This window comes from Narcine bancroftii, chromosome 13 (assembly GCF_036971445.1).
Source record: "Narcine bancroftii isolate sNarBan1 chromosome 13, sNarBan1.hap1, whole genome shotgun sequence".
Taxonomy (NCBI): Eukaryota; Metazoa; Chordata; class Chondrichthyes; order Torpediniformes; family Narcinidae; genus Narcine; species Narcine bancroftii.
The window spans coordinates 37,281,202-37,304,861 of NC_091481.1; the positions used below are offsets into that span (position 1 = coordinate 37,281,202).

The 23,660-nt window shown below is 44.8% G+C and overlaps 1 protein-coding gene across 4 annotated transcripts in view; it reads right to left on the minus strand.

Moving 5' to 3' along the window:
- usp44 (ubiquitin specific peptidase 44) overlaps window positions 1-23,660 on the minus strand; it is a 77,060-nt gene that overhangs the window by 15,042 nt on the left and 38,358 nt on the right. For all 4 annotated transcript variants that reach the window (XM_069909456.1, XM_069909457.1, XM_069909454.1 and 1 more), the window contains one exon: window positions 19,996-20,194. In XM_069909456.1, coding sequence (XP_069765557.1) covers window positions 19,996-20,194 — 199 coding nt within the window. The remainder of the gene's footprint in view (window positions 1-19,995; window positions 20,195-23,660) is intronic.

Genomic DNA, 23,660 nt, shown 5'->3' on the forward strand with positions numbered 1-23,660 from the left:
CAAGATCTATTGTAGTAAAATTCCTAAGATATACTACAAGAGAAAAGGTACTGGAGAAGACAATGGAAAAAGTAAGAGAGGGCAACAAACCACTGGAGTATAAAGGGCAAAAAATCTTCATTTATCCAGATATAAGTTTTAAACTCCTAAAGAAGAGAAAAGAGTTCAATACAGCAAAGGCGATTTTATGGAAGAAAGGGTATAAATTTATACTAAAGCATCCAGCGGTATTGAAAATATTTATTCCAGGACAACAAAACAGACTATTCTCGGATCCAGAAGAAGCACGAAAATTTGCAGAACAATTACAAAAATAGACTGAGGGAGGAAGACGGGTAATGAGAGTTAAAATGATCACGATTGATATGTATGTGGGTAAAGACAAAAATAGACTGAGGGATGAAGACGGGTAATGAGAGTAAAAATGATCACGATTGATATGTATGCGGGTAAAGAGGTATAAGAGTGAATAGAGACAATGAGCATACATGAATGTATCTGTACTTTTCTGGGGGAGGCGGGGTGGGGGGAAATAGCGGTCACTGCAAAATCAGTTGACGCTTGCGAGTGGATTCGCAAATCCAAATGGAGAGGGGAGATGTGGTTGTCCGACAAGGGTTAAAGGACAACTCAGGAGGTGAAGGGGAGATTGGGGATAAATAAGATAGAAATAGGAGAATAAGGATAATGTTGGATGTTGTAGGAATGTTGTCTTATAAAGAGTTGAAAATAAGAAAACAGAAATGGAAAAGGAGGAAAGGTAATGATGGAAAAACGGAAAGAGAAGATAAACAAAATATAAAAGGGCTACGCTGAACTATATGTCTTTAAATATTAATGGAATACATAACCAAATTAAAAGGAAGAAACTACCAAATTTAAATGAATAAATGTATTCCATTAGAAAAAATAACATATTGGTTAAGAAATAATATTGAAATATTCAAACAAGTATAGGAGCCTTACATTAAATACAATAGCGAAAACCTACCGGGGACAAACATTACCTAAGTTGATGGAAGGAGAAGGAAAGAAAAGAATGGACTCAGTAGAATTTCTGGTGTAATTTTGTTGAATGACAACATTGTCTGACTGGCTTAATGCAACCTAGATTGTATACCTAAAATGGATGAGAGGGGGGGGTGGGAGGGTGGTTTGGGAGGAAAGGGGGGGGGAGAAAAAGTCTCTGTATATGTGTGAAAAAGAAATAGTGTATATCATGGCTAATGTGATTTATGGTGTGAAAAATAAAAAAAATTTAAAAAAAACATATGTAATGTTAAACTTTTTCTTATTAAAATATGTGTTTAATAATAGTTTTGGTTAAACTCTTTCCAGAAGAAGCATTAACAAATGAGAAATAAAATATTCAATAAATTAAAAAAAAAAGTTGTACTCACACCACAAAAATTACATCAATCAAAATCTGATTTTTCAATACTTTCATTCCTCAGTCACTGAGACAAGATGGTGAAAAGGGTGATTGAGGGGCAGCTTGGAATTGAAAAATGCAAGAGGAGGGCGAGAACTGCTGTTTATTGGCCAGGGGTAAATGCTGACGTTGACAGGATGGTTTCCAGCTGCGAGACGTGTCTGAAACATCACGCAAAGTAGCCAAAGGAACCCATGATAATAACTGACTTTTCAGCAGAGCCATGGCAGAAAGTTGGGACTGATCCATTCCACGTGGATGAAAATAATTACTTTCTGGTTATTGATTATCTATTGAACTATCCGGAGACTGCGCTGTTTCCTAACATGTCTGCCCCTTGTGTGATCAAATAGATGAAATGATCTTTGCAAGACATGGAATTCCTAAAATTCCACAGTGACAATGAACCATGCTACAGTTGTAGAGAATTCCAGAACTTTGTAGAAGAGGTGGGACTTCAAGCCCTCTGCATCCACACTCAAACGGCAAAGCCAAGAAAAGAATTTACATGGTTAAACAGCGCTCAAGAAAGCTCAAGACAGTGGCTCAGATCTGTATCAAGCTCTGTTGAGTTACTGAGCTTCGCCACTTGAACATGACATGTTGCCCACTGAGATCTTGATGGGACGTAGACTATGCACCACACTTCCCTACTCTGCAGACCCAAACAGGAACAGAGATGTCAAACTGAAACAAAAGCGTCTGTAAAGGAGACAAAAAAGCAAACTATGACAACTCAGCGAGAAGCTTAGGGCCACTGGCACAACATGACACAGCAAGACTTAGATTCCAATACCTGAGACAAGAAGGCCGCTGTTCTAGAGGAAGTAAATCCAAGATCCTGTCAGAACAGAGGAGGGTCAAATACTGAGGAGGAATCAAAAGAGCCTGATGAAAACACAAGTAACATTGCAAGAACAAACAAATTCAGAAGATCCGGCCTGTACAGCAACATAGGAAACATCACGAGTGCTAGACAGTAGTGGAACAGTGAAGCCAACACAAGCACCTGTGTTGAGAAGATCCACATGCATTATCAAAGCACTTGGCAGGCTAAATCTCAAAAAGAAAAAGAACTGCACACTTAAACAGTTTGTGCTGTAGAATGGTGGTTCTCAACTTTTTTCTTTCCACTCACAGACCACTTTAAGTAATCCCTATGATATAGGTGCTCTGTGATTAGTAATGGATTGCTTAAGGAGGTATGTGGGTGGAAAGAAAAAGGTTGAGAACCACTGATGTAGATGTTTGTGTTTATGTTGGTGTTAACTTTAAATCGAAATGAATACTGTATTAGATTGTAATGTTGCTAGACTGAACATCTTAAGGAAAGGGGATGTGTTGATTGAGTGCTAGTGATACTCCTGACCACTAAAGGGAGTGGGGTTAGATACAAAAAACCTGCACCATGAGGAAGTGAGCTCCCTCAACAGCCCCTAAGGCTAGAGCTGGATGAGGTCCTCACCCAGGATGAGACATATAAGGCAATCGAACAACTGAAAAGTGGCAAAGCAGCAGGTATGGATGGAATCCCCCCAGAGGTCTGGAAGGCTGGCGGCAAAACTCTGCATGCCAAACTGCATGAGTTTTTCAAGCTTTGTTGGGACCAAGGAAAACTGCCTCAGGACCTTCGTGATGCCACCATCATCACCCTGTGCAAAAACAAAGGCGAGAAAACAGACTGCACAAACTACAGGGGAATCATGCTGCTCTCCATTGCAGGCAAAATCTTCGCTAGGATTCTCCTAAATAGAATAATACCTAGTGTCGCCGAGAATATTCTCCCAGAATCACAGTGCGGCTTTCGCGCAAACAGAGGAACTAGTGACATGGTCTTTGCCCTCAGACAGCTCCAAGAAAAGCGCAGAGAACAAAACAAAGGACTCTACATCACCTTTGTTGACCTCACCAAAGCCTTCGACACCGTGAGCAGGAAAGGGCTTTGGCAAATACTAGAGCGCATCGGATGTCCCCCAAAGTTCCTCAACATGATTATCCAACTGCACGAAAACCAACAAGGTCGGGTCAGATACAGCAATGAGCTCTCTGAACCCTTCTCCATTAACAATGGCGTGAAGCAAGGCTGTGTTCTCGCACCAACCCTCTTTTCAATCTTCTTCAGCATGATGCTGAACCAAGCCATGAAAGACCTCAACAATGAAGACGCTGTTTACATCCGGTACCGCACGAATGGCAGTCTCTTCAATCTGAGGTGCCTGCAAGCTCACACCAAGACACAAGAGAAACTTGTCCGTGAACTACTCTTTGCAGACGATGCCGCTTTAATTGCCCATTCAGAGCCAGCTCTTCAGCGCTTGATGTCCTGTTTTGCGGAAACTGCCAAAATGTTTGGCCTGGAAGTCAGCCTGAAGAAAACTGAGGTCCTCCATCAGCCAGCTCCCCACCATGACTACCAGCCCCCCCACATTTCCATCGGGCACACAAAACTCAAAACGGTCAACCAGTTTACCTATTTCGGCTGCACCATTTCATCAGATGCAAGGATCGACAATGAGATAGACAATAGACTCGCCAAGGCAAATAGCGCCTTTGGAAGACTACGCAAAAGAGTCTGGAAAAACAACCAACTGAAAAACCTCACAAAGATAAGCGTCTACAGAGCCGTTGTCATACCTACACTCCTGTTCGGCTCCGAATCATGGGTCCTCTACCGGCATCACCTACGGCTCCTAGAACGCTTCCACCAGCGTTGTCTCCGCTCCATCCTCAACATTCATTGGAGCGACTTCATCCCTAACATCGAAGTACTCGAGATGGCAGAGGCCGACAGCATCGAATCCACGCTGCTGAAGATCCAACTGCGCTGGGTAGATCACGTCTCCAGAATGGAGGACCATCGCCTTCCCAAGATCGTGTTATATGGCGAGCTCTCCACTGGCCACCGTGACAGAGGTGCACCAAAGGAGAGGTACAAGGACTGCCTAAAGAAATCTCTTGGTGACTGCCACATTGACCACCGCCAGTGGGCTGATATCGCCTCAAACCGTGCATCTTGGTACCTCACAGTTCGGTGGACAGCAACCTCCTTTGAAGAAGACTGCAGAGCCCACCTCACTGACAAAAGACAAAGGAGGAAAAACCCAACACCCAACCCCAACCAACCAATTTTCCCCTGCAACCGTGTCTGCCTGTCCCACATCGGACTTGTCAGCCACAAACGAGCCTGCAGCTGACGTGGACATTTACCCCCTCCATAAATCTTCGTCCGCGAAGCCAAGCCAAAGAAGAAGAAACATACCACTATAAGTACTCCCTTAGTAATCACAGAGCACTAATGGCATAGGGATTATTTTAGATAGTATGAGTGGAAAGAAAATGTTTGAAAAGTACTACTTTAGAGTTCATAAGAGCTGTGACTGTTTAGTCAGAATATACTCAAAACTTTGAAAAAAAGCTTTTGGACAAGCAAATTTGAGAGAACAAGGGAATCAGGTAAAGTGCAGAGGTTCCCATGATACTTATCAGCAAACCAGGCTACAGAGGCCACAAGACCTAGTATTTGTTCGGTTTTTATTCTGAGTGTGTGGATGTTAATTGTTGCCAAGAATGTCTAAATCCCAAGAATCGTTGACACAGATTGCAGATGCTGGAATCTAGAGCAAAAAAGTAATCAGCTGTGGACAGATGGGAGACTGGAGATGCTGGAATATGACCATCACACTTCATCGAAACCAGCTGCAGGCAACAAATTCCTTTGGCTCAGTCACAAACTCTTGCTTTCATACCTACTGCTGAAACTTAAAGCTTCCAGGGAGGGAGGCTATTTGCGAGATTCTCAGGCTGGTTTTAATAAAATGCTGCATATTTCAGGTGCAAGTATTTCCAAATTTAATTGCAAAAAGCTTAATTTTACTGTGGAATATTTCATGTTCAATACATGAAGCCTCAGTCACTTAAATTGATCTGTAATATTGGTTGGAGATTTAAAGTGGCAGACAACAGGGAGTTCCAAGTTTAACACAGGTATTCTGTTATGATGTTCCTTAATCTGTATTTGTTTCTTTTCCCCCCAACATGTAGAATGTTAAATTAGAAGTGCAAATTTCTATTTGGAAGGACTGTTTGGATCCCTGAACAACGAAAAAAGATGAGACATGGTCTGCAGTTGAATGGGAAACTGACAAGGGGAGTGGCCCAGAGAGCCATGAACAGAAATCCTTAAAGCAGGGTGAAGAGGAAGTGCATTTGTAGATTTGTTTGCAAAAATCTTGTTGAAGCCAGAGGAAACTACAAACGATGCGGAGGCTGGTAGGGTGGAAGGTGAAAGGGGTGGGAGCACAGGGACAGGGAATAGATGGGATGTGGCCAAGACCTAGGTAGAAGTGAAGGCATGATTCAGGAAGATGGAAGACATCTCGAAGCGTCACTACTGAAAATCTACTTATCAGAACAAACACAACAGATATGGAAGAATTGTAGGAATGGAGGAAGAACTCCCATCAGGAGAAAGCAACCCTCTTGATTGGCAACTCACCAACCCAACATTCTTTGGTTCTACGACATAGCACTATTTATAAAAATTGCATTGCAGTTATTCAGCCAAGCTGAGTTCTCCCAAGCTTGGTTCTCCCAAACCTGCAACCTCCACCAATGAGGACAAGGACAGGTGCAAAAAAATACCAACAATTCAGAACATTTGGCAAGGAATAGGATGAATGAATTAATATGATGGATGAATATGGAAGAAAATTCAAGCCAGTCTAATAGGAAGAGCATACTTGGATTCAACAAGGCACATGGAAGGAATGCACAGCTGGATTACTCCTATTTTAACATAAGAAATCTGACAAGCAAGAAAAATGAACCAAAGCATCAAATAATATCTAGGAATATGATATTGTTACTTTAAGAAGGGGTACAAGAGGAAAGGGGGTAGTGAATTGTAAAATGTAAAAGAATATTGAAATGTAAAATGGAGTTAATTACTTCCGTAAAGTGTGGGAGAAGGGGGAATACTAGGAGGGCATACAAGTGGAACTTAGAAACAAATAATTTGCTAGGAATGTAAAATGATCTCCAGTCAGTAGGAGGCTGGAATTAATGGGTGCAGTTTTGGGCAGATGAGTCTACAAATGACCAGCAGACAGTGAAATGGTAAGATTAGGAACCCTGGATGTCAAGGAATATTGAGAGGTGAATAAAACATAAAATGTAGTTTATAGTTAATATACAAAAGAAATGGAGAAACTCAGCAAGTCCCGCAATGTCCATAGGAGATTCCTATGGATGTTGCTGGATCTGCTGAGTTTCTCCAACACTCTTGTGTATTAACTACAATCAGAGCGTCCACAGACTCTCATTTCAAAGTGCAGTTTATAGCAGGCTTCGTGAACAAAAAACATGAAACGCATTCCAAAACTACAGATTACCAATATATAGGGAATTAGGATGGTAGGGAGAGCTACTGGCAGCAGAAAGATGGGGTCCTCAATGATTTTATGCGCCCTCTTCAGACAATGATACTGATAGATCACGTCGATGGGAGACTCCAGTGAACCTCTCTGTCTGTACTGTGCACTGACCTCTGATCCATTTCTCTGCAGCAATCATATTACACTGTGATGAAACCGACCAGGACACTCTTGATAGAGCTCCTGCAGAAAGTTCAGTCGATGTTGCACCTTGCTGACAAGTGAGGAGATGTTGAGTGTCCACAATAGGTCACTAATTAAGTGAACTCAAAGGAAATAATGACATATATACATAAAGATTAAAAGAAATACTGTACATTTAAATATTATGGGATGATTTACTCAGTTACTATTCATTAATCTTACAGCCTGCAGGAAGAAGCTATTTCCCAGCCTGACGGTCCTGATTTTGATGCTCCTATACCTCCTTCCTGATGGTAGTGGGTTAAAGATCCTGTAGGCTGGATGGAAAGGGTCTTCTATAATTCTTCAAGCCTTATTGCAGCAACCGCTGCAATCGTGTCTGCCTGTCCCGCATCGGACTTGTCAGCCACAAATGAGCCTGCAGCTGACGTGGACTTTTTACCCCCTCCATAAATCTTCGTCCGCGAAGCCAAGCCAAAGAAAGAAAAATTTAAGCAACACTCCCAGTTTGACGATGGTAAAGTAGCTGCAAAGCAATGATGTAGCCAGACAGGACACTCTCAATTGTGCACCTGTAAAAAGTTGTCAAGATGGGGGCCAGTAGCCTTGACTTCCTCAACCTCCTTAGGAAGTGTAGGCATTGTTGCACCTTCCCGACTAATAAGGATGGGTTGCAAATCCATCTAAAGGCTATCCTCTAGATGCAGACCAAGTAAACTGTGTTCTCCACGACAGAATCACTGATGTGTAATGGAAAATGGTTGATCTTCATCCTCCTGAAGTCCACAATCATTTCCTTTATCTTGTCTGCATTGAGACTTGGGCTGTTATTCTCGTATTATTTTATGAGCACTCACAGCCTCCTCTCTGCAAGCCATCGTTGTTGCCAATGAGGCTAACTGTTGTATCATCTGCAAACTCGATGATTCTGTTTGAACTAAATCTGGCAGTGCAGTCATGAATCAGCAGTGTGAACAGTACTCAGCGTAATGTGACTTGTGGTTTTGCTATCAACCCAGACTGACTGTGGTCTTTCTGTCAAGATGCCCAAAATCCAAAGAGGGGCTTTGAGTTCCAGTGAGGTCAATTTATCCCCCAGCCTATGGTATGATCGTGCTAAATGATGAGCTGAAGTCAATGAACAGCCTGGTTATGGGGCATCAAGAATAACAGAACCATGAGGGAATTTTGTTTGAGGACGAGAACATGGATTGATTGATGTAATCTCTGTGGACTTTAGAAAAGGCCTTTACTAAAGTTCCTGTTAGGATGTCTTACCATGGGATGTTTTGGACCCAAGGTTGGTGGTGATGTTTGGGTACAAAACAGGTTTAAAGCAAATTGAAGCAGAGATGGTCTCAATTTTTTTCCCATGCAAAGGGTTTTTGAAATCTGAAACTCAATGCTAGAGTGTACAGTGATGGCAGATACTCTACATCATTAAAGTGGTATTTAGTTGAGCACTTAAAATAACAGTGAGTATTCCAGTTGAGATGGTGGTGCGTTATCAGAGTCTTCTGAGGGAGAAGATTTCCATGCACTTGGATGAACAAAGGCGAATTAGGGCTAGTTTGCACATTTTTATAAGTGGGAGGTCACGTCTCACTGCCGCACACTAATCACAGGCCTCCAGTCTGAGAAGCTATTGTCCACGGCCACTCACTGGCTTCTCCCACACAGCCAATGTTTTTGAATATTTTAATATGAGATTTCACATCCAAAGTACAGAGAACCTATGGATAGATGTTAAAATTCTCAAAGATACACTGCACTTAAAATCACCAATGCCTGAAGAGGGCGCACAAAATCAGTGAACCGGGGTGGACTCGAAAGGCCAACATGGCTTGTTTCTGCTCCGTAAATGGTTCGATGGTTAAGGTGGATGAGGGAAACCCTGAGGTAATGGAATAGATTAATTCCTCCCCCTTACAATAAGACAGGGAGTGTGAATATGGAAAAGGAACCAAGTGTAGACGTCGTGCTTTTCTTTTCCTTTCAGTTTTTTGGGGCATATTCATGGTATTTTCTTTTTCTTTTCTGGGTTTTGGTCAGGGTCCTAGGCCCCATAATGACCGATACTGAAATAAACCTTTTAACTGTAGCAATCAATGGACGAGGTGGGAGAGGGGCTGGGTGTGTGTGTGTGCATGTATGTATGTATACCCGCGCACTTATGTACGTGTGCCAGTCTGTGCTATTGTTCAAGTGTGGGAGAGGAGTGAAGGTTTAGAGGCATAAGACACTGTTGAATTCTGTGAGTCTATACAAATTAAAAATAAAATATTTAAAAAAAAGGTGGATGAGGGAAGAACTGTAGACACTACACAGTAGGCTGCCCTGGAAGGTTAGACTGCATTGGATCCATGGTGAGATGGCAGATTGGATAGAAAAGTGGCTTCATTAAAGAAAGCAAAGAGTGATGGTAGAAGGTCGATTCTCACACTGGAGGCCCAGGATTTGTGATTTAGAATTGGGCCACTCGCTATTCCTTATCTGTATCAATGATTTACATGAAAACATGCATGGCATGATTACAGATGACACTAAAATGTTTGGTATAGTCGATAGTGAAGCTGGTTGCCAAATATTGCAGTGAATCTTGATTGGTTGGGCAGATTGGCAGTGGAATGATTGATGGAATTTAATACTGGGAAAGGTCTTGTATTTTGGAAGGTGCAACATGAGTTGGACATACATAGTGAATGGTAGGGGTCTGGGTAGTGCTGTAGAGCTGAAGGATCTAGGAGTACAGGTACTTAGTATCTTGAAAATGTTGTCACAGGGAGGTAGGCTGGTCAAAAAGACTAAGTATTGGCCTTCATCAATCAGTATTGACTCTTGAATTGGGAGGTAATGTTGCAATTGCACAAGATCTTGGTGAGACCCCATTTGGAGTATTATGTTCAGTTTTGGTCACAGGGCTATAGGGGAGATGTTGTCAAGCTGGAAAGGGTACAGATTTACAAGGATGTTGCCAGGACTTGGGGGCCTGAGTTATAGGGAGAGGTTGAGCAGGCTCAGGGTTTATTCCTTGGTGTGCAGAATGAGAGGCATGGAGGAATACAAATGCATGTGAAGAATAGATTAGATAAATGCAAGTGTCTTTTGTGCAGAGTAGGGGATCAGTAACCAAAGGACATAACGTTTTGGACAAAAACACTTCTTCCTTAATTTGACCCTGTGGTCCAGTTTTAAATTTCTAATCAAACAGTTCACGTGATAAAGTACATATTCCAGATTTTATTCCCAAGTTTATTTCTATACATTTTGGATTGACCATGTAGAAAGTATAGCACTTTTTAGACATAGTCCCCTCATTTCAAGGCACCATAATATTTGAGACATAGCAATGGTATTTACATTAAAGTAGTCATGTTTAGTACTTTGTTGTATATCCCTTGCACACAATGACTGCTTGAAGTCTGTGATTTATAGACATCACCCGGTGCTGAGTATCTTCTTTGGTGATCCTCTGCCAGGCTGCTACCACACCATCTTAAGCTCCTGCTTGTCCCTTTAAGTTTTCTCTTCCACATATGGAAGGCATGCTCAATTGGATTTAGATTGGGTGATTTACTTGGCCATTCAGCTTTGAAAAATTCCTTTGTTGCTTTTGTGGTTTTGGATTATTGTGTTGCTGGAGGATGAAGAACTTGTGCAGATAAAATGCTTCTCTGCATCTCAGACTTCATTTTACTACTTCATCAGCAGTTATATCATCAATGCAGATAAGTGTCCCAGTACCTGTGACAGCCATACATGCTCACGCCATAACGCCCCCACCCCATGTCTCATAGATGAGGTGGTATGCTTTGGATCTTGGGCAGTTCCTTTACGTCTCCACACTTTGCTCTTGCCATCACTGATGCAGAAAAACACAAAATGCTGGAGAAGCTCAGTAGATCAAACAAAGGTAAAGATACATGATAGATGTTTCAGGCTTGAGCCCTTCATCAAAGTATGGTGGACACGACACACTTCATAAGTATGTATATAAGCAGTACACAAAGGAGACTGTTTGACCTGCTGAGCTTCTCCACCATTTTGTGTTTTCACTTTAACTACTATCTCTACAGATTTTTGTGATTTATTTATCACTCTGATGCAGGTTAATCTTGCTCTCATCTGTCCACAAACTTTTTCCAGAATTATGGGGGCTCAATACTTCCCGGCAAACTTAAACTGGCCACCCCGTTTCTGTGGTTAACTAGTGGTTTACATCTTGCAGGGAAGCCTCTGCATTTCTGTTCAGGAAGTCCTCTCCAGACAGTAGTCATTCACACCTACCCCCTGAAGAGCATTTCTCATCTGTCAGACAGGCATTTGGGGATTTTTCTTCATTAAGATGAGAATTCTTCTGTCATCTGCAGTGGAGATCTTCCTTCGAATACCAGTCCCTTTGCAATTACTGAGCTCACCAGTACGCTCTCTATCTCAATGAAGTTCCAAACAGTTGATTTTAGTAATCCTGAAGTTTGGGTGACGTCTCTTACTGTTTTATTTTTGTTTTTCAGCCTCATAACGGCTTTTTTGACTTTCATTGGCACATCCCTGGTGAAAAATGCAAGTACAGACTCCAAAGATGATCAAAAGCTTAGAAGCACCCTGGCTCTCTTTGAGAAGCACCCTGGCTCTCTTTGAGAAGCACCCTGGCTCTCTTTGAGAAGCACCCTGGCTCTCTTTGAGAAGCACCCTGGCTCTCTTTGAGAAGCACCCTGGCTCTCTTTGAGAAGCACCCTGGCTCTCTTTGAGAAGCACCCTGGCTCTCTTTGAGAAGCACCCTGGCTCTCTTTGAGAAGCACCCTGGCTCTCTTTGAGAAGCACCCTGGCTCTCTTTGAGAAGCACCCTGGCTCTCTTTGAGAAGCACCCTGGCTCTCTTTGAGAAGCACCCTGGCTCTCTTTGAGAAGCACCCTGGCTCTCTTTGAGAAGCACCCTGGCTCTCTTTGAGAAGCACCCTGGCTCTCTTTGAGAAGCACCCTGGCTCTCTTTGAGAAGCACCCTGGCTCTCTTTGAGAAGCACCCTGGCTCTCTTTGAGAAGCACCCTGGCTCTCTTTGAGAAGCACCCTGGCTCTCTTTGAGAAGCACCCTGGCTCTCTTTGAGAAGCACCCTGGCTCTCTTTGAGAAGCACCCTGGCTCTCTTTGAGAAGCACCCTGGCTCTCTTTGAGAAGCACCCTGGCTCTCTTTGAGAAGCACCCTGGCTCTCTTTGAGAAGCACCCTGGCTCTCTTTGAGAAGCACCCTGGCTCTCTTTGAGAAGCACCCTGGCTCTCTTTGAGAAGCACCCTGGCTCTCTTTGAGAAGCACCCTGGCTCTCTTTGAGAAGCACCCTGGCTCTCTTTGAGAAGCACCCTGGCTCTCTTTGAGAAGCACCCTGGCTCTCTTTGAGAAGCACCCTGGCTCTCTTTGAGAAGCACCCTGGCTCTCTTTGAGAAGCACCCTGGCTCTCTTTGAGAAGCACCCTGGCTCTCTTTGAGAAGCACCCTGGCTCTCTTTGAGAAGCACCCTGGCTCTCTTTGAGAAGCACCCTGGCTCTCTTTGAGAAGCACCCTGGCTCTCTTTGAGAAGCACCCTGGCTCTCTTTGAGAAGCACCCTGGCTCTCTTTGAGAAGCACCCTGGCTCTCTTTGAGAAGCACCCTGGCTCTCTTTGAGAAGCACCCTGGCTCTCTTTGAGAAGCACCCTGGCTCTCTTTGAGAAGCACCCTGGCTCTCTTTGAGAAGCACCCTGGCTCTCTTTGAGAAGCACCCTGGCTCTCTTTGAGAAGCACCCTGGCTCTCTTTGAGAAGCACCCTGGCTCTCTTTGAGAAGCACCCTGGCTCTCTTTGAGAAGCACCCTGGCTCTCTTTGAGAAGCACCCTGGCTCTCTTTGAGAAGCACCCTGGCTCTCTTTGAGAAGCACCCTGGCTCTCTTTGAGAAGCACCCTGGCTCTCTTTGAGAAGCACCCTGGCTCTCTTTGAGAAGCACCCTGGCTCTCTTTGAGAAGCACCCTGGCTCTCTTTGAGAAGCACCCTGGCTCTCTTTGAGAAGCACCCTGGCTCTCTTTGAGAAGCACCCTGGCTCTCTTTGAGAAGCACCCTGGCTCTCTTTGAGAAGCACCCTGGCTCTCTTTGAGAAGCACCCTGGCTCTCTTTGAGAAGCACCCTGGCTCTCTTTGAGAAGCACCCTGGCTCTCTTTGAGAAGCACCCTGGCTCTCTTTGAGAAGCACCCTGGCTCTCTTTGAGAAGCACCCTGGCTCTCTTTGAGAAGCACCCTGGCTCTCTTTGAGAAGCACCCTGGCTCTCTTTGAGAAGCACCCTGGCTCTCTTTGAGAAGCACCCTGGCTCTCTTTGAGAAGCACCCTGGCTCTCTTTGAGAAGCACCCTGGCTCTCTTTGAGAAGCACCCTGGCTCTCTTTGAGAAGCACCCTGGCTCTCTTTGAGAAGCACCCTGGCTCTCTTTGAGAAGCACCCTGGCTCTCTTTGAGACGCACCCTGGCTCTCTTTGAGACGCACCCTGGCTCTCTTTGAGACGCACCCTGGCTCTCTTTGAGACGCACCCTGGCTCTCTTTGAGACGCACCCTGGCTCTCTTTGAGACGCACCCTGGCTCTCTTTGAGACGCACCCTGGCTCTCTTTGAGACGCACCCTGGCTCTCTTTGAGACGCACCCTGGCTCTCTTTGAGACGCACCCTGGCTCTCTTTGAGACGCACCCTGGCTCTCTTTGAGACGCACCCTGGCTCTCTTTGAGACGCACCCTGGCTCTCTTTGAGACGCACCCTGGCTCTCTTTGAGACGCACCCTGGCTCTCTTTGAGACGCACCCTGGCTCTCTTTGAGACGCACCCTGGCTCTCTTTGAGACGCACCCTGGCTCTCTTTGAGACGCACCCTGGCTCTCTTTGAGACGCACCCTGGCTCTCTTTGAGACGCACCCTGGCTCTCTTTGAGACGCACCCTGGCTCTCTTTGAGACGCACCCTGGCTCTCTTTGAGACGCACCCTGGCTCTCTTTGAGACGCACCCTGGCTCTCTTTGAGACGCACCCTGGCTCTCTTTGAGACGCACCCTGGCTCTCTTTGAGACGCACCCTGGCTCTCTTTGAGACGCACCCTGGCTCTCTTTGAGACGCACCCTGGCTCTCTTTGAGACGCACCCTGGCTCTCTTTGAGACGCACCCTGGCTCTCTTTGAGACGCACCCTGGCTCTCTTTGAGACGCACCCTGGCTCTCTTTGAGACGCACCCTGGCTCTCTTTGAGACGCACCCTGGCTCTCTTTGAGACGCACCCTGGCTCTCTTTGAGACGCACCCTGGCTCTCTTTGAGACGCACCCTGGCTCTCTTTGAGACGCACCCTGGCTCTCTTTGAGACGCACCCTGGCTCTCTTTGAGACGCACCCTGGCTCTCTTTGAGACGCACCCTGGCTCTCTTTGAGACGCACCCTGGCTCTCTTTGAGACGCACCCTGGCTCTCTTTGAGACGCACCCTGGCTCTCTTTGAGACGCACCCTGGCTCTCTTTGAGACGCACCCTGGCTCTCTTTGAGACGCACCCTGGCTCTCTTTGAGACGCACCCTGGCTCTCTTTGAGACGCACCCTGGCTCTCTTTGAGACGCACCCTGGCTCTCTTTGAGACGCACCCTGGCTCTCTTTGAGACGCACCCTGGCTCTCTTTGAGACGCACCCTGGCTCTCTTTGAGACGCACCCTGGCTCTCTTTGAGACGCACCCTGGCTCTCTTTGAGACGCACCCTGGCTCTCTTTGAGACGCACCCTGGCTCTCTTTGAGACGCACCCTGGCTCTCTTTGAGACGCACCCTGGCTCTCTTTGAGACGCACCCTGGCTCTCTTTGAGACGCACCCTGGCTCTCTTTGAGACGCACCCTGGCTCTCTTTGAGACGCACCCTGGCTCTCTTTGAGACGCACCCTGGCTCTCTTTGAGACGCACCCTGGCTCTCTTTGAGACGCACCCTGGCTCTCTTTGAGACGCACCCTGGCTCTCTTTGAGACGCACCCTGGCTCTCTTTGAGACGCACCCTGGCTCTCTTTGAGACGCACCCTGGCTCTCTTTGAGACGCACCCTGGCTCTCTTTGAGACGCACCCTGGCTCTCTTTGAGACGCACCCTGGCTCTCTTTGAGACGCACCCTGGCTCTCTTTGAGACGCACCCTGGCTCTCTTTGAGACGCACCCTGGCTCTCTTTGAGACGCACCCTGGCTCTCTTTGAGACGCACCCTGGCTCTCTTTGAGACGCACCCTGGCTCTCTTTGAGACGCACCCTGGCTCTCTTTGAGACGCACCCTGGCTCTCTTTGAGACGCACCCTGGCTCTCTTTGAGACGCACCCTGGCTCTCTTTGAGACGCACCCTGGCTCTCTTTGAGACGCACCCTGGCTCTCTTTGAGACGCACCCTGGCTCTCTTTGAGACGCACCCTGGCTCTCTTTGAGACGCACCCTGGCTCTCTTTGAGACGCACCCTGGCTCTCTTTGAGACGCACCCTGGCTCTCTTTGAGACGCACCCTGGCTCTCTTTGAGACGCACCCTGGCTCTCTTTGAGACGCACCCTGGCTCTCTTTGAGACGCACCCTGGCTCTCTTTGAGACGCACCCTGGCTCTCTTTGAGACGCACCCTGGCTCTCTTTGAGACGCACCCTGGCTCTCTTTGAGACGCACCCTGGCTCTCTTTGAGACGCACCCTGGCTCTCTTTGAGACGCACCCTGGCTCTCTTTGAGACGCACCCTGGCTCTCTTTGAGACGCACCCTGGCTCTCTTTGAGACGCACCCTGGCTCTCTTTGAGACGCACCCTGGCTCTCTTTGAGACGCACCCTGGCTCTCTTTGAGACGCACCCTGGCTCTCTTTGAGACGCACCCTGGCTCTCTTTGAGACGCACCCTGGCTCTCTTTGAGACGCACCCTGGCTCTCTTTGAGACGCACCCTGGCTCTCTTTGAGACGCACCCTGGCTCTCTTTGAGACGCACCCTGGCTCTCTTTGAGACGCACCCTGGCTCTCTTTGAGACGCACCCTGGCTCTCTTTGAGACGCACCCTGGCTCTCTTTGAGACGCACCCTGGCTCTCTTTGAGACGCACCCTGGCTCTCTTTGAGACGCACCCTGGCTCTCTTTGAGACGCACCCTGGCTCTCTTTGAGACGCACCCTGGCTCTCTTTGAGACGCACCCTGGCTCTCTTTGAGACGCACCCTGGCTCTCTTTGAGACGCACCCTGGCTCTCTTTGAGACGCACCCTGGCTCTCTTTGAGACGCACCCTGGCTCTCTTTGAGACGCACCCTGGCTCTCTTTGAGACGCACCCTGGCTCTCTTTGAGACGCACCCTGGCTCTCTTTGAGACGCACCCTGGCTCTCTTTGAGACGCACCCTGGCTCTCTTTGAGACGCACCCTGGCTCTCTTTGAGACGCACCCTGGCTCTCTTTGAGACGCACCCTGGCTCTCTTTGAGACGCACCCTGGCTCTCTTTGAGACGCACCCTGGCTCTCTTTGAGACGCACCCTGGCTCTCTTTGAGACGCACCCTGGCTCTCTTTGAGACGCACCCTGGCTCTCTTTGAGACGCACCCTGGCTCTCTTTGAGACGCACCCTGGCTCTCTTTGAGACGCACCCTGGCTCTCTTTGAGACGCACCCTGGCTCTCTTTGAGACGCACCCTGGCTCTCTTTGAGACGCACCCTGGCTCTCTTTGAGACGCACCCTGGCTCTCTTTGAGACGCACCCTGGCTCTCTTTGAGACGCACCCTGGCTCTCTTTGAGACGCACCCTGGCTCTCTTTGAGACGCACCCTGGCTCTCTTTGAGACGCACCCTGGCTCTCTTTGAGACGCACCCTGGCTCTCTTTGAGACGCACCCTGGCTCTCTTTGAGACGCACCCTGGCTCTCTTTGAGACGCACCCTGGCTCTCTTTGAGACGCACCCTGGCTCTCTTTGAGACGCACCCTGGCTCTCTTTGAGACGCACCCTGGCTCTCTTTGAGACGCACCCTGGCTCTCTTTGAGACGCACCCTGGCTCTCTTTGAGACGCACCCTGGCTCTCTTTGAGACGCACCCTGGCTCTCTTTGAGACGCACCCTGGCTCTCTTTGAGACGCACCCTGGCTCTCTTTGAGACGCACCCTGGCTCTCTTTGAGACGCACCCTGGCTCTCTTTGAGACGCACCCTGGCTCTCTTTGAGACGCACCCTGGCTCTCTTTGAGACGCACCCTGGCTCTCTTTGAGACGCACCCTGGCTCTCTTTGAGACGCACCCTGGCTCTCTTTGAGACGCACCCTGGCTCTCTTTGAGACGCACCCTGGCTCTCTTTGAGAAGCACCCTGGCTCTCTTTGAGAAGCACCCTGGCTCTCTTTGAGAAGCACCCTGGCTCTCTTTGAGAAGCACCCTGGCTCTCTTTGAGAAGCACCCTGGCTCTCTTTGAGAAGCACCCTGGCTCTCTTTGAGAAGCACCCTGGCTCTCTTTGAGAAGCACCCTGGCTCTCTTTGAGAAGCACCCTGGCTCTCTTTGAGAAGCACCCTGGCTCTCTTTTACCTGCACCAATGAAGAAATTAAACACATCTGAGTACTCACAAACACCTGTGAAGCCAAATGTCCCAAACATTATGCTGCCTTGAAATGGGGGAACTATATACATACACACACATAACATATATATATATATATATATATATAAAGTGCTGTAATTTCTACATGATCAAATCAAAATGTCTACAAATAACCTTGAATAAAATCTGGAATGTGCACTTTAATCACATGAATTGTTTGATTACAAATTTAAAACTGTGGGTCAGAGGGTTAAATAAAGGAGTGTCTTTGTCCCAAACATTATGGAGGGTACTGTCGGCTTAAGGGAGTGGTTCTCAACCTTTTTTCCCCACATTCACATTCCACCTTAAGTAATCCTCACTAACCACATAGCACCAATGGCAGAGCGTTGAGTGTATGGAATAGGCTGCCAGAGGAGGTATTACGCAACATTGAAGAACAAGTTGGATGAATTTATGGATAGGATAAGACAGATATGTGCCAAATGCAGGCAGAATGGATGTGGGTGGGACATTTTGCTCAGTGTGGGTAAGTTAGGCCAAAGGGCCTGCTTCTATGCTGTTCGACTCTGCCATGGCAGGTTATCAGCCCAGAATTGGAAAATGAAATTAGTAATGATTGGTACTGTGGCCAGCATGGACAAAATGGGCTGAAAAATCTGTTTCATATGGTTCTATGACCAGTATCTGCAGTTCTCACCAATTCGTACACCATCCTAATTTGCCAAAAGGATCAAGTTCTAGAATTCCTTAAGCAGCCACAGGATTGGTATAGCAGTCAGTGTGATGCTACAGCAGCCCCAGCAATCAGGTCTGAATCTGCAGCTAAGGGGTTTGTACATTCTCCCTGTGTCTGCGTAGGTTTCCTCCAAATGCTCTGGTTTCCCCCACCCTTTAAAAACTGTATGGTACTTGTAGGTTAATTAGTATATTTGAGGGGCATGAGCCGGAAGGGCCCGTTACTGTGTCTAAATTTTTAATTTACAAACAGCAATGTGGGAACTCACACTTTAATTTGACTTTAATTCAAATAGGCAACGTACTATCATTTTCTACGGGGCAAGTAGGGAGGATGAGCACACAAGGTTAGGGGAAGGAAGTTTAAAGGAGATTTAAAAAGTTCTCTGGCTGTGGAATCATATGCCCTGGGGGAAAAAAGATCCATTCATTTTATCCAAGTAAAAGCAGAATTCTGGAGAAACTCAGCAGGTCAAACAGTATACTTTATGAAGCAAAGATAAATAAACATAACCAATATTTCAGGGTTCAGCCCTTCATCGAGCTATAAATAAAATGTAGACAGGCACCTGAACAAAATGGTAGAGGAGAGGAGCAGGCAGGAGTTAATAGGTCAATAAGGAGGCAATGGAGGGAGGGCACAGTGTCAAGCAGGAGACAGCTCTGTGAATTGAGAGGGAAGGGGATGGAGAGCTGGAGGAAAGAGAGGGAGAACGGAAGGCAGGGTATCAGAAACCGGCGAAGACAATATTAATGTCACTCAGTTGGAGAGTGCCCATATGGAAAATTAAGCATTGCTCCTCCAATTTACGGGTGGTTTTGGTTTGAAAGTACATGACCATGGGCTACATAAAGTTCACTGTTTGACCTGGTGAGCTTATCCAGCCTTGTGCTTTTACTTCAACCAGTGTCTGACGACTTTTGTGTTTTACTTCATTCACTTTATCTATGCCCTTAATAATATTGTATACCTCTACAAGGTCACCACTCAGCTTTTTATGCTTGAGGGAATAAAGACCCAGCCTATCTAGCCTGTCTTGATAACTGAAGCCCTCAAGTGCCAGTAACATCCTGATGAATCTCTTCTGCTACTTTTCCAGCAATGACATCCTATCTATAGGTAGGTGGCCAGAAGCACACCCAGTACTCCAAAAGTGGTCTCACCAATAACTTGTACAGCTTTATCATGATGTCCCTTTTTCTGTACTCAATACCATAATCAAGCCTTCTTCACAAACTCGTCCACCTGAGCCATCATTTTCAGCAAACCATGAGACACAACTCTTTAGGTATCTGAAATCAGAGGTTTGGATATATACACAAGGGGGGGAAGAAATAGAATTATGGTCAGGAGTATAAACATCGGCATGATGGGTTGGGCCTAATTGTCTGTTTCCGTGCACACTTTTTTTATAGGCTTTTCTTGGTTTACATCGCTTGGCCCATTACTGATCATCTTCATTCCTCAATGAAACAGCAATATCAGTCATACTGAAAAGTGAATTCACTTTAAATAACAGAATCTGATATTTGGGCATTTTCACAAATAAGAGGGGGATGGGCAGAATACAAATCAGTAAATTACAAATGAACCAAAGTTCAGATTATATTGCCAGAAATTTAAAAATGTCTTGCCATGTTTTTAAACAATTATTATACACATTCCAATTCAAAACAAAAATATCACTGTCATTTGTGCATTGCATTCCCTGTACTTACTATTGCATTGTTCACAGGCATAAATTTTCCCTTCCAAGGCCTCAGTCTCTGTAAATTTTGCTAACATTTCTGTCAGCAAACAAGGATATTGGGAAGCATCTTCTTTTCCAATGCAGTGATATCTTTCAGGAAATTCTAGAGAAAGGTCCCAGAAGGATTCAATTATGTTGAATTTGTTGTCGCAAGCCAAGCACGTAACCTGTTTCAAAAGATATGAATCAATTATATAATTGGTGATTGGAACCTCATTTAATTCTGCCCACTTAAGTCTTGAAGTAAGAAGGTTCCCAAGTAGACCTGAACAGATTTTGTTTCAGCAGAAACCCTACCAGTACAGGTATACCTCGCTTTACGAATACCCACTTTATGCAAATTTGCTTTTACGAACAAATCTGTGTTCACTTTTATGAAAAAGTGGTCAGAGGGGCGGTCACAGGGCAGCAGGTGCACAGCCAGTGGGGTGGTCGAAACTTGCTCTTTTTCAAATTCTGTATTTTTATATCATTCCTGCTTTTACTATATGTTAGTGTTATTTTAGGTTTTGTATCATTTGGCATGACGGTGGGTTATTTTTGGGTCTGGGAACCCTCAAAAAAAGTTCACATGGTAACCGCTTCTTTGCTTTACGCCATTTTGGCTTATGTAAGGTTCCATAGGAATGCTCTAGTCTTGTAAAGCAGGGTATACCTGTATCTCCATTTAAAACTGTATTACTATGCAGCTGGTCGAATTTAATTTGAAAATGGCAAAAAATAAATTTTACAGTTAATACTTGATATAATAAATGTTCCAGCTTTGCAACAATGTGTAAAAACACTGACTGATGTTAACGATTTTAAATATTTTCTTAGGCTTTATGGGTCAGATCACAGAGAATGATGACAAAATAGAAAAGCCGTGGCACCTTTATTAATACTGCAAGGAAATTGAAAGCAGCAAGAAGTTTGGTGCAACAGGAAATCTCCCAAAGATAGATCTGTAACTACGTTAAGGCATTCCGAATAAAAGGATATATTTTATTCTATTATATGGAATGTCTTGAGATAAACAAAGAATGCAATGCTCTTTGGGAAGTCATTGCTACTTACCTTTGTAAACACATATAGGTCACTTATTTTTACAGGACGAGAGAGGCATTTGCTGCACACAATACCATCAGAATTGCCTTACCAATAACAGCGACCCCATTAACAGGCTCCAGCACACTGAAAACTACTGTAGGGAAACTGTTTCCAGTTGATTATGGTTTTAAAAAATCTTCCTTCCAGCTTTGCAGCCAGTGCGCTGACAATGGATGTACAAAACAAATGACAGACACTTTCAAACTCCTTTCATTTGTTCTCCTTGCCCAATGAATCCAAAGTTCACTCACTGTTGGAACTGGCAAATTTGACAAGACACGCATACGAATGGATATGGTACAGATTTTTGATGATCCGTTTGGTATTCCAGCCTTAAGACAAAGCTTACATTGTAAGATTCACAATACAGTATTTATAGAAATATATATTTTTCTCTTGAAAATACCATTGTACAGCCAGGAAATTTATTACTTTTAGTAGAATGAAAGAAAAGATTAAGATTTTGGAAAATACAAAATTTTGTTATTATCAAGTTGAGAGATACTCTTGTGAACATTTTGGTCAGGATTTAGTATTACCAGCAGAAGACAGAAGTAGAATTATCATTAAGTACTAGGGATGTAAAGAAATTAATTTCAGAGATGTATAAATTATTACAAAAGGCAGTTCAAAATCAAGACATAATTGGGAGGTAGGTTTAAAAAAGCAAATAGATGAACATGGAAGGATTCAGATATGTAGAGAGTGTATGAAAAGTAAAATAAATGCGAGATATCAGTTAGTTCAATATAATTTTATCAGTTATATTTAACATCACAAAAATTACATAATATGAATTATATTTAACCAGATTTATGTTTTAGAGGTGGACAAGAAGTTGGTACCTTTTTGTTTGCATTCGACTTGCCAATTAAACCTTTTTGGCTTGATTTTAGTAATTTATTAGAACGAACAACAGGAGTAAGATTCCCACAGGATCTAATGCTATTTTTACTGGGAGATATTAGTCTAAATTAAAACTGAATATGTATCAAGTAAAATTTGTTCAAATTGGCTTGGCAATAGCTAGAAAATGTATTGCTATAACTTGGAAGTCAGATATTGATTTGGGAATTGGATAGATGGTATGTAGAAGTTCGGAGTTGTATTCCACTTGAGAAAATTACTTATAATTTAAGAGATAAATATCATACATTTTGTGAAATATGGAGCCCATATTTACAAACTGTTGGTATTAAAAGTGAAATGAACCTTGAACATACCCTTTCTCTTATAGGTCTCTATGAATATTTATGAGAAGTTCTTCTGTTGTGGTTTTCTTGTTCCTCTTTTTGTTTTAGTTTGTAGGGAGTGGGGGGGGGGGAGGTATTTTTAGGAGGCTTTTCTTTCTTTTCTATTTCTTTACTTTCTTTTTTTATATAAAATAACATGTATTTGGATTAAGTTTGAAATATTGTGATATGTTTGCTAAACGGTTTTAATCGCAATGTTAAAGAAAGGAGGTAAAGAAATATTACTGGCATTTCAGGCCTGAGCCCTTTCTCAAGGCATGAGCAAAAACGAGAGACAGGCATCTTTATAGAAGGTCAGGGGGATAAAAGGGGAAGAATGGGGGGGAAGAGTACAGCCCAACAGATGAGAGGTGTTAATCAGAGGAAAGGAGAGAATTGAGAGAGAGCATGAGCTAGGGGATGGGAGACATGGGGAAAGATGTGTTGGGGGGGGGGAATTAGAGTTCTAATGGAAACCAGAGAGGTCGATATTAATGCCATCTGGTTGAAGGGTGCTCAGATGGAAGAAGAGGGGCTGCTCCTCTCATTTCTGGGTGCTCTCAGTCTGGCAATGCATGAGACCATGGACAGACATATAAGCAAGGGAATGGGCCAGGGAATTCAAATGGACAAAATTAAAACAAGTTACCTTTTGAATTAATTAGCTGCTACCCTATTCCATAATTCACAAAGATGTTTGGGGTTTCTGTAATTAACTTTCCGGTTTTGTAAAATGTTGCATAAAATTATGGGAAAATTTCAAGCCAGGCCTTCTGAAAGGCATGAAGCCCTGTAATAAAAGGAATTACATTAGTGTGAAAAGTTTACATGCTGCAGAATTTTTTTTTTTTTTTTTTTTAAAAGGGCATGCAAGAGAGCGTTTTGACCTTGTCTGCAGAAGGCCCATCTCAGGAAGGAGAGAAATGAATACAACCTTCGGAAAGTAGTCAGTCAAATAGAACCATAGAAATCTACATCACATGAAACAGGCCATTTGGCCCTTCTAGTCTGTGCCAGCTATCATTCTGCTAGTCCCACTGACCTGCACCCAGTCCATAACCCCCAGACCTCTCCCATCCATGTATCTCTCCAATTTATTCTTAAAACTTAAGAGTGGGCCATCATTTACCACGTCAGATGGCAGCTCATTCCAAACTCCCACCACTCTTTGAAGTTCCCCCTAAATCTTTCAACTTTTACCCTAGCCATGTCCTCTTGTATCTCTCCTCATCTAAGTGGAAAGAGCCTACTTGCATTTACTCTCTCTATATCCCTCAATTTTGTAAACCTCTATCAAATCTCCCCTTATTCT